General features: G+C 43.1%; 1 protein-coding gene across 2 annotated transcripts in view; it reads left to right on the forward strand.

Annotated features, from left to right (window-relative positions):
- LOC126522616 (beta-1,4-N-acetylgalactosaminyltransferase bre-4-like) overlaps positions 1-6,831 on the forward strand; it is a 169,777-nt gene extending 162,946 nt beyond the window's left edge. For both annotated transcript variants that reach the window (XM_050171387.3, XM_050171388.3), the window contains one exon: positions 4,949-6,831. In XM_050171387.3, the coding sequence (XP_050027344.2) occupies positions 4,949-5,078 (130 nt within the window). In that variant the 3' untranslated portion in view covers positions 5,079-6,831. The remainder of the gene's footprint in view (positions 1-4,948) is intronic.
- The last annotated feature ends 9,813 nt before the right edge of the window (positions 6,832-16,644 follow it).

Genomic DNA, 16,644 nt, shown 5'->3' on the forward strand with positions numbered 1-16,644 from the left:
TATTTTGCATAGGCAAAGAAACAGAAAATGGCAAATAAAAGCAGCTACTGCTAATTGCCTATGCAATTGCCTGCTTTTATTTGCCATTTTCTGTTTCTTTGTGACATCACCTGGCATCATATTCATATCTTCTTTTGATCAAGGCCCGAAAGTCCCCCCACTTCCTCCAGGTTATATTCGTGGTCGCATTATTTACGTGCAGACACTGTGTACCTTTTGTGGGCATCAAACTTACGTCTCCATTTGCATTCGCTTGTCAATAGCATGCGAGGCACTGCAAGTGCATGTTTTGGCTGACTTGTCCAAAACCTGCTTGATGCACCCAGCAAAGTATCTGTAAGTGGCGCCAAGGCGGGACTTGGCTAATCCGTAACTGACTGAGCGGTTCCATTATCAACAGGTGCGCCGTTATGGCGGTCACAGGCGCTACTTCGCTGCCTGCATCCTCTCCCCGTCCTCCACGTCCAATAGAATCTGGAACCTTCTTCGGCACCACCGTGCATGATGTGCACTGTGCATAAATAACCTTTCTTAAAAAAAATCTGTCATTTCCCTAGCTGCTTGTTTTGTTTCCCACTATCACATGTTTTCTGTGTCGCTCACAGATAATGTCTTCCTGTATTACCATGACCTTTACCTTTCCGTTTCAGCTATACGAAAAACTACTGTGCAACTTGACTGAGCCAAAAGCTGCCGAAGCTGCCTAATTTATCACATTTTGTCAGTTCCTTGCTAATGTGCTCTTCCACACTGAGAACAGCAGAGGTTGCTGGTGGGGCCAGGCTTTGTCCTTTGAGAACTAGCGGGGTCCGTGCATTTTCACAGTATGGCCTTGTTCATAAAACATGAAACTGCGAGACGTTCTGGAGTCTCAGTCACGACAGCGGTGCAGAAAAAATAGGAAAACTGCAGCGCTGTTCAGTACAAATGTTTAGACTTGGGGTAGCTGTTCATAATATGTGATTCATGCGGCTCATAGCTCAATCCGAGTGTTCCGTGTTGATTATTTGCACGCTCACGAGACGATTGCTTAGAAAAAATATGTTCGTTGCGTGAACGTTTTGGATGCTGCCTTCCTGCGGAAGCTGCTGCCAGGAACTGAGGATATTCGCGACACCGACAAAGTCCGCCAGCATTGCTTTACACGCCTCAAAGAAATGCTGTCCATCTATTGAGACCCGTGATGAAGCAGATGAGGAATTTCTTCAGGAAGACGTGATTGATGACTTGAACAAGTATGTTCACCTTTCTTCCGATGCTTCGCCATTGAAGCTCCCGTTTTCCGCTCACAAAAGCAGCAAGCTATCTTATGGAAAGAGAAAACGAGCCAAGATTGAAAGTGTCTTGGTGACGAAATATGCTCAACCATAAGCACTGCATACAAAAGTGTCTGTACACCTGTGTCATCTGTGACAGAATGTCGGGCATACGCTGGTTGGTTAAATATCTTGAAACAAGCATACAAGGCTTCAAGGTACTACCAAGAGCGCCTTCACCTATTAACCATCATGCCACCAGAACGTGTTCAAGAGATCCCGGCTGTCGCAACATACATGCTCCGAAAGGTCCGAAATTGGTGTAAGAAGTATGGCATGTGGTCAGATTTTGATCCATACACGAGATCAGGGTTAAGCCCATCAGATGTGCAAGCTGCACTAGACTACTTTTCCAAGGATACACTTGGGTGCTCTCGGCAAAGCCCAAACAAGGGTGCTGTGCAAGTCATCACGAACAGCTAGAGAGCACTTGTCTCAAAGCAGCAATGATACGTTCTATCTGCAAGGCGTTCCAGATGTTCAAAGCAGCTCACCCCAGAACTGCCATTGCCCTGTCAAAGTTTGTGTGTGCTACTCGCACCACAACAGAGGTTTGTGTTAGCGTTTTTTGCACTAATGTCAACCTTTGCGTCTACAAATGGAGAATGTCAGCGGCGAGGAAAGCTCGTTGGAAGGCATGAAAGCTTTATTCCTTTGCAATTGTATGTTGGGTGAATGCGAGCGCTGCCCATGGAGTGAAAGCCTCACTTTGGCTAGTCTAGGAATGGTTGGCGAGGATGAGGTCACATTTGCTGTTCGAGAGAGGGGCGACTTAATCAAGAAGACGTCTCCAACTATTTTTGTGAAAGAGCTCAACAAATGGATTCAACACAAACGCATACACTGCACCCAAGCCGCCACAACTATTCACGAGAAAAAGAAACACGAGCAGTGCGGGAGCATTGTTCTGCATTTTGATTTTGTGCATAACTGGATTGTCCGTCTCTCAAATGATGCACAACTGTACCATTGGCACACGAAACAAATCTCCATCTTCACCTGTGTCACCACAACAAGAAAAGCCAACAAACAGACACCAAGGAAAGCATAGGGGAAATTACTTGTATTTGCATATTGAATTAAAGAAACGGTAAATTAATGGCAATGAAAGTGGATGAAAAAGCAACTTGCCTCAGGTATTTTGTGCTACTGCGCATGTAAAGAATTCCTGCGACAATGTGGGTGGACTTGTTGAGCACCAACCTTCCGTGCATAGCCTTGCATGCAATCGATGCATGCGATGGTCTCCCAACTTAGCGGCAACCTCAAGAATGCGGCCCTGCTTCGTGTGCCTGCTGCATCCATCAAGGAGCATCGTCAGCAGAAGACAGCAGAGTGGAAGTCAGTGAAGTCAATGCTCTGTGTGCCAGGAATCTAGTCATGGATTCGTGTGGATGTTTGCTCACGATCAGTCAAGCAGGCTGTCCGTGCGAGAACTGCTGCTAGCCAGCTGATGGTGATTAAATCATAAGTAATAATGGCAAAGGATACGCATTTATTTAGTTCGAGCACCGAAAGTAGTACAGACTTTTCTCTTGTTGCATTGCATCCCAGGAAGTAATAGTAAAAGACATGTTCACTGTTCTCACCAAAATAAAAAAGAAAGCAGGTAGACCTTTCTTCATTTGTAGCAACGGTTGCGTTTTTTTTTCATGTTTTTTTTCTTTAGCGAGAGTGAATGCTAACAAACCACAAAGAGTCCTCGAGACACTTCAGCCAGCACGTTCAACATCGGCCACTTTGTCTCATTATATATCATTATATATCTTGTGAATAAAGGAAATGAGGAAACATAATATTGCACTCTTATTTTGCTTTATGTAAGCGCACACCCATCCAAATTTTTTTGAAAATTTGATCCGGAGGTATCTATTTCATTTCTTTTTTTTTTGAAAATGAGCTTTTTGAAAAAACTTGTTTAACTATTTTGCTTATTTCGTATCTTTTTAGGAACACAACTTCTTGCAGGAATGTTGCAAAAACAATGTCTTATGTTCGACACGTTTTTCAAGTTTCCGTGTGAAATAGAAGATGCGCAAAGCTACATCAAAGTTAAAAAAGTTTTCCAATTTGGGCCATATTCAGGATTTATTAATACTCCTTTTTCTTTTGTGCACAACATAAAAATCTCATGTAAGTTGTTTACATTTAAGTGCACAAAAATGAGTAGAAAAGTTTTTCAACAACTTTTTAGTTAGCATGAAATTCGTTGTGCCCATGGAGTCGGCAAATACTGCAATAAGCAGTAGCAGGATGCTCACGGCGTCACCTTCAAAATTTTTTTGCATAGTGGGAACGCTTTTCGGAAATAATAATTTTCGTTTCTGTGCAGCTTGAGCATGCCTACATAGTGCTAAAAGGAAAAAGTAAGAATAGAAATATCAAGCGGACATGCATGTTCAATCACTAATGGAATTGCCCAGTCCGAACTGCATAGTAGTCGCAGAACAGTCGGTGAACTTCAGCACTTCCACCCATTGTGGTTGTATCATTTCACTTTGCAGAAACCAAACAGTGGAGTGCTGCCATGCTCCCAATCACTTCTGTCTATTTGACCGCATAGTTTTCGAATTCATCGCTATTATGTCAAGCCGAAATCTGCTAGTTTTGCACCCCCGAGCTAGCATTAATACATGTTTGCACATCGTTCCCAAAGTCTATGCGTCTACAATGGCAACAATAAAAAAAATGGCTACACTTCCTTGCTTTCTTCCTTTCCCCATAGTGGCCAGACAACTGAATTTCGTCGGAGCACTATATGAGACAATGGGGCACTTTACCACTTTCTTTTCTTTTTGAATGTTGGACTTGCATTGCAGTTTGTACCGTATATTTCGTAATGCCACAGATGTCGTAAATTATTGCATACAAAGAACTGAGTCCTACGCCTGGTTGCCAAAGCTTACAACAGAATGAAAAATGCATGGTGGAATGTGGTATAATTTATAGCGAAGCAAACTTTTGCGTTCTTGCAGCTCAATATATATGAGCGTAGCAGCAAAAGGTTGACATATCCTCAAAAGCTACACAGGCAGAGTCACTGGAGAAAAATAACTTTCTTCAAAATGGGGACCTTGACTGTGAACACACTACATGGTGTCTGTTATGATCAATTCTTTCCGTGTCACTGACGTAAGATAGGAATGCGAGGACTATACCAAGAGTGCATTATTCATGTCGTTCTTGCCCTTCTGCTTAACCAAAAATAAGCCACTGCGTTCGTTTTATGTTATCGGAGAAAAAGACGCGTCGCCCCTGAAAGTAAACCAGACACTGAAAGGATTAAGGACTATTTCTACTCTACATTTCTGAGTACCAAGTTTGGATGAAAGTAAGAGGTAAGGATGCAAATGCAAGAGGCAAATGCAAGTCCTTCTATATTGGCGTTCTTCATTTTCATGCTTTGCTCACACGAGTTCAACTCTAGGTTTGTTCATATCAGTATGTGCGTCTACTTTCATTGTGCTCATGGGTTTAACAATATCCATTATGCAACTTCGTTTCACTGAAGTACACATGTGTCACTGGTCTGGTAGCATTAACAATACAAGAAAAAAGGTTTTGCCCTGTGGCTAAATGTTGTCTGTCGCAGCCGTCTTGACATCGGTGCCCTTGTTTAATTTATTTTTCAGGTACAAGCTTCTGTACAAAGGGAAGCTACGCTACAGAAAGGATGGCATCAACAGTGTAAATTACGAACGTGTGGACATTGTGTTTAAGAAACTCTACACGTGGATTCTTGCAGACCTGAAAGGCAAATGACCTCGCCAGTGTTCATAGCCCTTCTTTTGTTCAAGAAATTGCACCACGCACATTCTTCCACGTTTACTCCTTGGAGATTGCTGCTGCTGCCTTTTCAAGTCATACGTTGCACAAGTCCGCCACAGTCGCCACCCTTTATGCCACCTGAAAGGGAACGCTACCGCTAGTTCCCCGACCGACGCCCAAAAATGCGGCAGCAAGTATGTCAACTGGGTGCAGGCAAGACATTTGGTGCCACACGTTGATCGAACGCAAAAGACTGGACGTGTGTCAACAGTGTAACCATTGCAGGCTGTGCTTTTTTTTCCCCCTGCCTTGTTCAGTGTCACAAGACGCATGCAATTGCTTGCATGCAAGACATTGGTGGCTGATATGCAAACACACATAGGACTGTTTTTTCACAATCCACGCTACAATCTCCATCCACGTAACATTTTTTTGTTTTGTTGTTTCTGTGAACAGTGTCATTCTGCAAGGAGACCCCTTCGCAGCGTTCAGTTCTTTTATGTCGCAGAGAGTGCATTGAGTCATATATGTTTCGTTTTAGTGTTTCTTAGACAAGCGCGTGTATTTTAATATGGTTGTTATACACCAGAACTCTTGATGCCTGCCAATCCTGCTTCTGCAATGCCCTGTGTCTTTGCTTCCTTTCAGAGACCTTCGCTGTGCTCGTTGCATATGTTCGGCACCATTTATTGCCACATCACCTCTGGTTTATATACATGGCCCTATGGTGTTTACCCATGCCAAGTGCTAGTGAAAAAATTGGCGTTTACCGCAATTTTTTTTTTTTTGTTTCACCTGCACCTCTTGATTCTGGCTTGTAGTGTATTATTTACAGTTTTATGTGGAAATCCTTTTAAGCCAGATGATCATGTTAGGTACTTCCCTCTGCCATTCACTTTTTTTTTCTTGTCATGCAGCATAGTATCTATTATGAGTGCTTCTACATTAGAATGGATGGTGCTTGTATTCAAGCATCATCTTTTCAGCATTCGACAGACGGTGCTAGTGTCAGGCACCGACTGTCGAGATGCTGAAGGAAATGGAAGGACACTCGCAATGTGATTTTTGTTCCACGCTGCCCTCAACAGCAAGAGGTGCATGCATCCGTGATCCAAGTGCTAGTGCCAGTATTGTTTTTCAAGACATTGTTTGTTTCCTTTTCTTATAATTATTTAAGGATATGCAAGAGTTACACAGTGCACCAAGCAGATTATATTTCCTGTTCATTGCCTTTTGTGGATGCCCCATGAATCCAAGCTACTTTAATAGAATGCAGTGGAACAGATTGTATATACATAACTGACATGTTATCCCCGCTTGTTGAAGACCTGTTTTGGTTGTTCTGTAATGTCTGCCGAGTTACCGAGAACCACTGTGCAAAGTTTGCCTTTTTGCAGTTTCTGCATGTTCAGACAAGAGTTTATGTGCGTATCCCCTCATTGCGTCGAGTCCCACTTAATCTTGTTCAGTGGCTGTGATGTTCTGAGTGACTGTCCTTTTAAACATTTTCTACATTGCTAGTTGCGAAAATACGAAGCGGAGGTGTTTTAGTGCTTCTTTGTCTATTGTGTTTTTGTTTTATGTGGATGCCTCGGTAGGCATTACCCTCCCAATTGTTTCCAATACTTTTACACTTCCAGAATATGACAGGCAAGTGTTTTGAATTGCTGCTGCATATTTATTGCGTTGTTTCGAATGAGAACAAAATTATTCGCATTATAATAAAGCCTGTTTAATTCTTCCTTGACTGATTGACACATTTTTCAAAAGAAACGAAGCCCTTACCACCTTGCTGCAACTCAGTTTTGGGAGGAACAACTATGCATTCTGCCTGCCTGTTTATGTGCTTCGTTGCAACAAATTCCATGAAAACCATCCTTGTTGCAGTGCAATTATCTGTAGCTGTACACACAATCTCGTTTACAAGAATGCAAATGGCCTCAAAGTGCTCCCAACAGGAAAGTAGGCAGCCATGTTTCTCTCGAAATAATGGGGCAAATTCTTGAGATATTGAACTGTAGAATCCGAGATGAAGAATGAGCATCGATTGTTTTTAACAGTAAAAAGGTTTTTATGAAATGTTGAACGAACATTGATCAGAGATTTATTGAAATTTTTTGCCTATTGTTTGGTAAAACTTCTGTGCATTTATTAAAGATCAGTGAAACCATTTGGGATAGAGGATGCCAGGTTGCACTGCTTGTATGGAAAATGATTGTTCGCTTCCTGTCAAACAAGGCTTCTTTCTGCAGCTTGCAAGGCATGGTCGTCTCTTATTCTGCCCTCGACCACTTCGCGCAGCGGATAAAACAAAATAAACAGTCAATTTTAAAAGAACACACGTACAGCACCAACCACAATTTCACCTCCTAAGAAAATACTCCAAGGCACACTAACCAGTGCTCACTAAAGTGCAAAGTGGCTTCACTTCCGCAGAAGACGTAACAAAGCACCAGTGCAATTGCCTATGCAGCAAGAAGGGTTTGGGCAATTTCCCAAACCATCGGGCATGTGTTGCAACTCTTGATCCACTGGTCACGCTACCACCAGCGAACACCACTCATGTGGTTGATGACCTTATAGACAAGCGTAATCTTAATACGAGGAAACTTCCAGTGGATTGCATTTCTTTCTGGCCTCAGAGTCCATCATGCCACCTATAAGGGGTCTCGTGGCAAGGGTCTTCTAGTTCAAGATTGCGCTTGTCTATAAGGTCATCGGGCTTGACACAGCCATGGGGCTTCACATCAAAATTTGGAGGACACTTGAGTTTAGCCTTTAAATGTGGAGTGGGATAGCATTCAAAGATCCCCGACTGCTTCTCGCGCTTCCAATCAGCTGCAACTTATGTAACCGTGTTGTTTTCCTGGAAGTGCTGGCAACGAGTGCTGTGCAGAAAGTCAAGCTTTCTGGTTATTTTTTTTTCACCCACGGGGGGTGCCACCACTGTTGCGGATGCTAGTGCCATCTGGATGGTGTTGCAAGGAACCGAGCGGGGCGTGCCACTCCTGCTAAGAGAGACCTCTAATGGTAGCTGGAAAAGGCATTTGTTTTTGAGTTACCTTGTTACAGAATTATTGTGCATTTTTCTCGTATGTTAAAATTACAATCCGACGCTATCATGTCTGTAGGTTGTGTGCAAGTTGTACTTCATGAATTTTCTGGCGCGTCTTGCTTTGAGAAATTCAGTTAGTTTAGAAACACTTGTGCGCCACATGGAAGGCCTGCGGGGATCGGGATACATATTTCAGGATGATTGTTCTTGTACGGACACTGCTGCTGGTGCCGAAACCAATGCTGGATTTTATGTGACACTGGGTCCTTAACGTTATTGTGTTAAAAGGTCTCGGTGGTGCAACATACTGAATGAACTTCCATGCTCTTAACTCAATTCTCACTTCCAGTGCATGCTAAGTTGCCTTCCTTGTAAATTAATTTCTTTATTACAGTAATGAACATGGTGTTATGTTGAATAAAATAGCCACAATAATGGGCTCAGAAAAATAGAACAAAGTGCAAACGCGACGTCTGCCTGGAAAGTATCCGATCATGCTCCCTGAAAGAAAAAAAGAAACTAGCAATTTTTTTTTTGGGGGGGGCTCTGAATTTGTTTGCTGCGACAGCAGAATTCCTTCACAGTAGAGACCGTTTTGTTCACTTGCTGGCTAGTGCCTGAAATAAGGGCGCTCGCTCGCTGCAGAGGAATCTCCAGTGGCTAGTGATCACGGGTAGGTAGACATTGTTAAAGAATAAATTAAGTGAAATTACTTATGCTTGCACTTGCATGGGTAAATGCGTGTCCATTCACAAGTTGAGCGTTAAGGGCTTTTCACTTTTCAGCCTTGTTGTTCTGAAGGCCCCAAATGGTGTTTATACACTATACACCTTGAAAAGCCATAAATTCTACAGTGGATGTCCAGAGTGGAATGATGCAGTGTGCCACATGTGAGGTTTGGGCAAACGAAAGAAACCATTTCCCTCTGTTTGCATTCTTGGTGTATCTGGCACAGCCACTGTGAGTAGTCTCAGCTAGTAGGTAAAAGTAACTGCGGTGCTGTCCTTGCAGTGTTGTTGGCAGTGGTGTCAATGCTTTGAGCATTGTTTTCACCCAGCTGCCCGATTCTTTGCGCATCCTTCATTTTGGGCATGTGTAATGTTTGAGGCTCGCAGTAGTCATGTACGGGTCATTTGTGCTGTCGAATCGCTGCTTTCATGAATGCAAGGATGAACTGCATTCCAACATACTGCCATCTCCTCTAGGATTACAAGTATTGGGCACAATGTCATTCTCGATCGCTACGGTATTGCCTGTTGTGGCTTCTGAGATACAGTTGAACATCATTGTGAAGAAGTCGCAACCACCACTAAAGTACCCTTGTTACACATAGTATTATTTTAGCATATATTTGTTACATGCGGACTTATGAGATTTACTTCGTTATACTTTATAATAATTAGATCAGTGTTCATTATACATATTGATGTTTAACTGATCATCCACGGATGCCACTGCTCTCAGAGTTTGGGTGGAACGCAAGACCTTGTACAAATTGTCCAAGCACTATTGCTGTGCAGCATCAGTGGTTAGCATGTACAGCTCCCGAGTGCACACTTCTACAGTGGCATGAGTGCCGGTAGTAGGCAAAGTTCTGCTTCAAGTGCTTATTCAGCTACCTCCCCATGCATTTTGCACACAAGCTGTGTACCACCTCATGTACTGCAACAACATAGGTGTTCTACATCTATTATGAAACTGTTGAAATTGCTGTGAAGCAGCATAGAGGTAGGAAAGCATAGGAGAGGCCCCGGCCAGCACGGACGTATTGGAGAAAGTGGGGCTGAAGTCGCAAGCTGTTTTTTTGCAAAGGACAACTGGGACTGGTACCCCAAACATCAACGTTGCCACATCAACCACACTCCTGAAGCTCTCGCTGCTGCTCTAGGCCTCTGAAAAGTGAGGTAGGTTTTTTTCGGCCCGTGTCTTTCTCGCCGCAGGTTGTTCACAAGACAACCTGACTTTGGAGCATGGTGTGTAAGCTTGAAAGTTGTGTTTTGGGTCTGCGAGTGTGAGTTGTCAGCAACAGACACACTCAAGTAATCATGGCGTGGGTCTTCGTCGTCGTCTCCAACATGCAACGGAAAACCACAGGAGCCCGTCTGCTTCACTAAAACTGTTACAGAAGTTACATAGGCTCTGTTATGACACGTGTCGGCAGCACACACTTCTGGTGGCTCGTAGCAATGCAAATTCGAAGCTTCCGCCTATCTGCTCCGGCGAGTTGACTGGAGGCACAACAGGAGATGGCACACCAATATGGTTGCATTTCCGGCTTAAAAAATGTGATGTCAAGGCCTCTCCTATTTTGTTCTTTCCTCCATGTGAAGCAGTTATGTTAATAGGTATGTGTGCTTCAGAGAGACTTACAAGATTATTGTTTTATTATGCAGAGAAGCGCTCACTGGCACCATCGTGTGGGTCGAAATGCCACCATATTTGTCACTTGGTTGTAGCTTTGAGAGTCCACTGCACAGGCCACGTAATGCCATATTGTCGAAAAAGATTGTATTATGATGACAGTGAAGCTCAGGATGACAAGATGGGGCATGACGATAAAACAGTGCAGGTGAACCTCATTACTATGGTGAACATGGATGTAATGAATTATCAGATATAACGAAATTTAGAATGTTCCTTGCCATTATCAGCACGTATGAATACATATAAGAACATAGGATGTCATCAAGGTTTGTCATACTCAGCTTTATTATAACCTTACTTGACTCTAACATCATTGATGACAATGTGTAATGGGACAAAAACTCGCTTTGAAGGTGAAAGCCTTGTATGCACCATGAAGTGAAAAGTCCAGCGTTAACATGGGATGGCAAGAAAACTCACGTGACCAAGTAATGAAGACATGTTCCCGGTGCTCGAGCTGCTGCAGCTCGCACTTCGAAATCCCACGGTGAATAGCCATGGCAGCCCCCTCCAAAAAAACGCGGGTTGATGCTGTGGCCCACACCCCCAAAAAAACTAACTACCTGGCCCACTCCTGAAGTTGGATTAGGGTCGACATTCAATTTAAGGTGATAACTTAGAGAAGTCCTCATGTTTTTGCAATCAAATCATGCAAGACTATTTAACCCTTTCGGGTGCAAAGTATTTCTGTCGATTGAAATCTTACTTTCACCACATATCTCGCATCTTCAGACTCTAAAAAGTGTATGTTTACAGAATGGATTAAGAATCTTAGTAGCGAGTTTTGCCAAGTTTACAGAATGTAGACTGCATGCGAAAACTCTATGCAGGAACATCAGATGTGAGAACACCAAATATTTCATTTCAAGCAGGCTTGAACAGCACCTATCCAGCCATTTGAAAATTATGCCTGGTGTAACACATTGTTAAAGGGGCCCTGAAGCACTCCTCAGACTTAGTGAAATAACATAGTCCATGGGCAGCATATGCTGCTGTGAACATCTCAGCCAAGTTTCACTGTTGTACGCGGCGCGTGAAGCTCGCAAGCAGATTGCAAAGTCGCCTTTCTCTCAAATGCTCTCTTTTCAACAGAAAGCCCTGTCCTCATTCTCGTCTAGACACACTATTTCGTCATTGGATGTGCTATTTCATTATTCCCTTAGATGGCTGCTAGTGGCCGACAGCTAACATCGAGCTGCGGTCGGCTACATGGCATATATGCCACGGCTGCTGCTGGTAGCCAGTCCACTCACTAAGCGCACTGCAGTTTGTTGAGGAGAACTGCGTTTGGCTTATGTTTATTTAGCATGTCGTAGGCACCAAAGGCGGAAGTTGTGGCATCTACGTTACAATCCAAAATGAAATTTGAACTGTTCGCCACGGTGACGTTTAGAAGGCGGAGCGTTGTGGGCATGGCCCACTGCGCCGCAGCCTTCGTAGTGCAAGGCATTGAAGAAGGAACGGGAGCGCAGCGGAGGCCGTGTTTGATTGCCAATAACTACGCTTCTGCTGAATGCATTGAAGTACTTTTTGTGGCAAAGTATTTCTGAAATAGCCTATGTTCACTTCAAATGCCTTTGTCCAGTTCGACAGAAAGTCGTTTAGGGCCCCTTTAAAAACAACAAAAGAAGTGAACCCACTACATACAATGCCATACTTGTATCTAAGAACAACCAGCTGTCTACCTTCCCACTCCTTTTACTAAAACATTCCAGACACATTATTCAAACTTGCAGCAGAATTACAATCGCAAGTGTTTCGGACTTTCAACTGAATAAACTCTTAATTGCCGTCACCGTGAAACAGTTACCTTTGTTATTCATTGTCATAACCTCTTCAACATAGCACCCTCCTGGTTCCACACACGGAGTACCGTAGTCCTTCTAGTGCTTCCTGAAGCAGCCCTGAAACCCTTCGTCTGGAAGTGCCAAGCAACCAGTGCTTTGTGCTTGATGTTTTCTCGCATGTGAAAACGTATTCTTTTCAGGTGCCTTTGATTTTTGGGAACAGCCAAAAGTCGCATGGGGCTATTACCAGAGAGTAAGGAGCTTGACAAGCCACTGAAATGCTGTGCCATGCTAAAAAGAATGAATCAGCTGAGCCATATGAACAAGGCTGTTGTCTGGGTACAGCTGCCAGGTCTTTGAGTTCCTCTGTCAAAATCCTGGGCAGAAACTTAGCAGTCGCCCACTGCATCTTCAGTATTTAAAATGGCATTAACGGCACCTTTGTTGCTATCCGCTAGCCAAGCACTTTCTCTCGCAGTTAACTGGCCATCTTTCATTGCGAAGGTTCGCACGGCGACAGCAATCACACCATTATGACTTGTTGAGGGCCTCGCACAGCGTCGCTCGCTCCCCACACACGTTTCGCTTTTCTTGAAGTCAACCGTCTGCCAAACGTGCAGTTGTAGTAGATTTTTATCTGCTTCACACTCATAGAGTCATTTGAAAATGTTGTTCCAATCATTAGAATTGTTATCTTCTGCTTGATTGTCACCAAGCTTCGCACACAGGATTTTATGCAGCATCTTTGTTAGATTTGCTTCATCATTTTCACTCGCTTGTGGGTGAAAGTTGCATGGTCATCCCATATTTGTGAGCAGAATTGAAAGTATTGCTCCCTGGCATGTTTATCATTTTTCAGATAGGTGTGCTGCACTCAATGATGGCCTCCACTCCTCACATGTGCACATGGGCAGGCAAATCTTTTACAGAAAGCAGCTGCGTATGCGGTACATTGCATTCATCCTATCTGCTTTCTGACCATATGTTGAAACCTCTTGCAGCATGATGGTGCATGAAGCCATGAACCACAAACAAGGTGAAATAAAATGTGTATTTTGGAAGTTGTAGAAACTCTGCTACATGCTTCTCGTGCACAAAAGGATTACACTTAGCAAATGTGAAGGTCGGGCAACAGTGATATTTAGATTTGATGCTAAACTTGGTCTCGGAAGTGCCGCATCATTGACATTATCGTGACGTTACGACACAGAGCAATAGGCGCTGGCACTGTGTAGCACAAGGCTAAGGATGGTGACATTGCTCGTACAAAAGTATAAACAGGATTTCTGTGCATATTTCTTCTGCCTGCGTTGGCATGTGACAGCCACAGCAATCGCAGGAACAGAGTGGGCCTGTATTAGGAAATCGTGACGCATCCACTTCCTGTGCACTGAAAGCAATACTGATTCATAAACAGTTTAACATAGTAAATTATTCAGGGTGCTTTTCCACGTGCCAGTGTTCTTTATAGCATTTAAACCTTTATTTAATGCAACAATAAGAAATGAAGTTCGAAAGTGATGTTACTAGCTGGTCAGTTTCTACAATGTGCGGCTGCTAAAAGCTGTGCATACTGCCGATATTTTTTAAATTGTTGTCAGTGCAACTTCTACTGCTGTGCACAACGAAAAGTGCTTGCTTGAAAGCAGTCAGAATAAAAATTTATCACACTTGCAACTTTCTGGATACACATCTCGACAAGCACGTAGCCTGCAAATTTGCTTATCTTCTGCCCCACAAATAAAGAGTGTCTGTTCAATTAAAAGGCCGGAATCCTACTTACGAGCATGTGGCCAATGTTAACCCTTCAAGGATGAGATGTACATAAATACAGCCCGAAGGAAATGGAATCAAAATGGCACAAAATACATAAAAATAAGCATGCCCAATGAAAATAAAAATATTCTGCCGTAACTTTTCCAGCAATAGGGGGTAGCATTGGAAGCAAGCTTCCCTCTAAGCCACCTATAGACCTGTTTTGAAATTCTACACAGAGTTGTTGTTTGACATTAAACATACGTGTACTCTCACACAAAGTATGAACTACAATCAAATACCTTTACAATGAAGTGCTTGGCAGCTCCATGTTCTTCATTATAGCAGTCACTTTGCTGTAAAGGTTGCATGCCGTACCACTCGCAATAGCGCAGGTTAAGCACGTTCAAGAAAACCTTTGTTTAACATGAATTCAAGAGAGACTTAGTGAGATTCATAGCTAACTTTTCTTTGCACAATTTTTCTGACAAAATGTGCATGATTTCAGTCAACCTCACTGCACCAAGTTTCACAACATGCTCCATGGCGAAATGCAGGAGCTGCACAAATTAAAGCTACAGATTGTGGAATGGCCGCTATCACATCCCTTGCCGTAGAAATTCTTGGTTTAATTAACAGAAACTTCGTTATTCTTTGTTGACAATTGCGTCCTTTCATCCTAGATGGCTTTGAAGATGTCGTCAGTCTTCAGTTATGATTACATAACCAAGATCATGAATTGTGACGTACTCGGCAGTCGTCGTATCTGTAGATGATTTACAAGAAGTATAGTTTAAGTTGACCGATTCCTGCAGCAGTGCAGCAGGGCTACTTCTGATATCAGCATGCTCATCACGTGTGTAGCTAGCACTTCCATTAGCGCTAATGCAGGACGCCTAGGCAACGTCTGCCTGCGGCGTGATCGCTACATGGCATTCATTATGAAGAAACAAATCGGACATCAGGATCACCTAAATTCCTTCATTGTACAGGTAAATTTACAATGGTCTTTGTTGTAGAGGCGTCCATAGTAAATATAAAAAATAATTAAATTCGCCGGGACATGAACAATTCCTTCATTATACAGGCCATTTCACTGTACAGGTGACTGCATAACGCACGAGCACATGGTAAAGCAGTCATGCGATCTAGCTCGTACTGAGTGCAATAGTACATTGCCTTTGCTTTGCATTACCTGTGTGACGCCTCAGCAGATGGGAATCTCGCACCAGTCCACCTCCTTTCAACTGGCTTTCATAAGAAAGCAAGTTGCAAGTCAAGCTTTCTTGTCCTGTGTTCCTGCTCTAATGCAACAAACAATGCTTGCTACCGTGTTGGCCAAAGACATTCAGTGTTGACCGAACACATTTAGCCGGGACCTCAATTCACTGGTGTGTAACTTGTAGGCAGCACCCATTCATAAAGGTTCAAAGAGCATGTATGACACCTGCACAGCCAACCCTTGGAGGTAGTGAGTGTAGGAGTGCCGAGAGATCTTTAAGAAACGTTACCTGTATGACAAACCTGTCGCCGCAATGCAGGTAGCCGCATGCTTCACACATGAGCTCATTTAGACAATGCAGTCAAGCCTACGGAACATTTTTACCAGGCAAATCGTTTCTGGAAACCAGGACCAATTTTTTTTAAGCTGCGAAGCTTTCCCTGTGTGGTTTCTTTTGTAACCGTGCTACTCTTAGGTAAACCACAATTTTTTTAATGTAGGCAGCCGATTTCACTATGTGATTTGCATTGTGAAAGGTGTCATAGTGTAACTCTAGTACCCTATTACTTCATGGTGGGCTTCTCATACAAACCTTGAGCGATCAATGTACAGTAGACTTCCGTTAATTTGACTCCGATTAATCTTCCCAATTGAAGGTCCTGGCTGGCACTTATGCATTTCTATGAGCCTGAACTTTCATTGCTTTGATCATAAAATTGGCCCTCGCTAGATAATTCGAACTTCACCAGTCAGCATAGACAAGTGTGATTCCTACGTTTACTCTAATAATGACCCCTATAGTGGCAGCATGTCTTGGGGGAGCTTAGGGGATAGTGAATGCACTGAACAAGTCATTTTCCATTAAAAACACCTATTTTCAGCCGGCTCTAGAAAGATTTTTAAGCATAAGCGGTAGCTCTCAATGTCTAATTATGGTATTTACCCAATTCTAATGCACACCTTTCCTTTCCCACAAAGACAGGGCCGAAAGTTGCCTGCACTGTGCAATCAAACATAAAACCAAAACCAAGCTTGCAGCGTCCATATGCTTTATAGCACAACATGGCTGTACTGCAGTGCAGCTGACATTAGTAAACTGGCCACCATTGGACACTTGCCCATTTTTCTTGCTAAAAGATAGGATGCACATTAGATGTATACTTTGTTTAGGAGCTTGAATGTCAGTTCTATGTTAGCGCTCTACAGGGTGACCGAAAAATACTGCAACGCGAAAAGACAACAATAACTTTTCAACAAACGACCCCATTGAGGCGCACTTGTTTCTATTTGTAAGCGCACTGAATTCTGCTAAACAGT

This window comes from Dermacentor andersoni, chromosome 6 (assembly GCF_023375885.2).
Source record: "Dermacentor andersoni chromosome 6, qqDerAnde1_hic_scaffold, whole genome shotgun sequence".
Classification (NCBI taxonomy): domain Eukaryota; kingdom Metazoa; phylum Arthropoda; class Arachnida; order Ixodida; family Ixodidae; genus Dermacentor; species Dermacentor andersoni.